The sequence below is a fragment of the Trichinella spiralis genome (assembly GCF_000181795.1).
Source record: "Trichinella spiralis strain ISS 195 chromosome Unknown Scfld6822, whole genome shotgun sequence".
Classification (NCBI taxonomy): domain Eukaryota; kingdom Metazoa; phylum Nematoda; class Enoplea; order Trichinellida; family Trichinellidae; genus Trichinella; species Trichinella spiralis.
This window is the reverse complement of record NW_003533761.1, coordinates 1-1,300: the sequence shown is the minus strand read 5'-3', so window position 1 is coordinate 1,300 and position 1,300 is coordinate 1. Positions and strand designations below refer to the sequence as shown.

Below are 1,300 nucleotides of genomic sequence, written 5' to 3'. Positions count from 1 at the left end.
TAAGCTATTATTTTTACCAACACGTGTTATTTTATTTTCATTGTTGTCACTCTACGGATATGCACATGTGGATGCGTTGCAGCGAAGTCAGCAAATGAAGATCCAACAGACTGTTCAGAAGCGGAAATTATGCTCCGTGGTAGAAAATGGACGCGTACTGGACGTACGTGCTGCCACGTCTGACATTCCAGCTAAAGATTTCTAAATTCCATAGCATCAAGCAATTGACCGAAAAGTAAAACCGCACTCTTGATGCTGATCAAGCGCTGCTTTCCATGGAGACGTCCACTGACTTCGTTAGGGCCCTTAGAGGGATGCTGTGGTTTGTGCATGCCATCGTTGCGCGGGCTGTACGCGTACCAAAAGTACCCGCACCGAACTGTTAAATCTATGCCAATCGCAGTTCGCTGCCATCCGTAGAATGTACCATGAATTGCGGGAAAAAGATGCAGTATTGCAAAATGTTGAAGATCCGAACATGCGAGCCGAGTTGGAAAGAGAATTTGAAGAACAAAGCGCTTCCACAAAACGTCACACCATCTGCGTTATGCGACTGATTGGCATGTTGTTCATGAAGAAAATGATCACCCTGACCATACTTTGTGAGGGTTTTATGAACAGAGTTCTATACGCAGTGACTCGGTACTGTTTCACTTGGTGGACATGCGGGCACGCCGCTCACGCTTCATCAGTTTCACAGCTAAAATTTATAATATTGGAATTGATAATATCTACTGCCAGAAGCAGAATGGTTTTAAAGTTTATAGCAAAAAGTGTAATAGGGTCGGCAACGGCGAGTCGTTGAAGAAAATCGCTGGAAATTTTTGTGCAGGTAGGTCGTATACCTATAATTGGCACACAGTTGCTGGCTTAGGTTTAAAAGGTACAAGGGTAGGTTGCTCAGTTTCTCTATTTACTTATTGTGTTTTGCAGGTGTATGTTGAAAAGCTTTGGTTGCGGTGGACACCCACTGGCCCGGCTGTCCTGCTCCCTTGTACTCCACTACAGTCCTATTACTTGGACCTCCGGCTTCTCAGCCTCGAATCCCCCCTGCCTGACGCTCCAACTTTCAGTTGAGATTTCGACCCAGCTATGTGGACGATCGATCCACCCTCGTCGGTTCGCACACGATCCGCCGTCAAAGACGAAGCTCTTCTAACCTGATGCGTAGCTGCCTTATGGCTAAAATTTATCAACGTTTGGCGGCTCTGTTCTCGTTGTCGCAGGAATAACGAAATTGCTGTCATAAATTACACTTAATATTACTGTACATTCTGATGAACCACCTTAAATTTGCATA

The 1,300-nt window shown here is 45.2% G+C and overlaps 1 protein-coding gene across 1 annotated transcript; it reads left to right on the top strand.

Annotated features, from left to right (window-relative positions):
* Positions 1–421: 421 nt before the first annotated feature.
* On the top strand, positions 422–1,232 carry Tsp_14603 (hypothetical protein). The gene is made up of 2 exons (XM_003365944.1): positions 422–691; positions 1,074–1,232. The coding sequence occupies exons 1-2, from the start codon at positions 422–424 to the stop codon at positions 1,230–1,232; spliced, it is 429 nt and encodes a 142-aa protein (XP_003365992.1).
* The last annotated feature ends 68 nt before the right edge of the window (positions 1,233–1,300 follow it).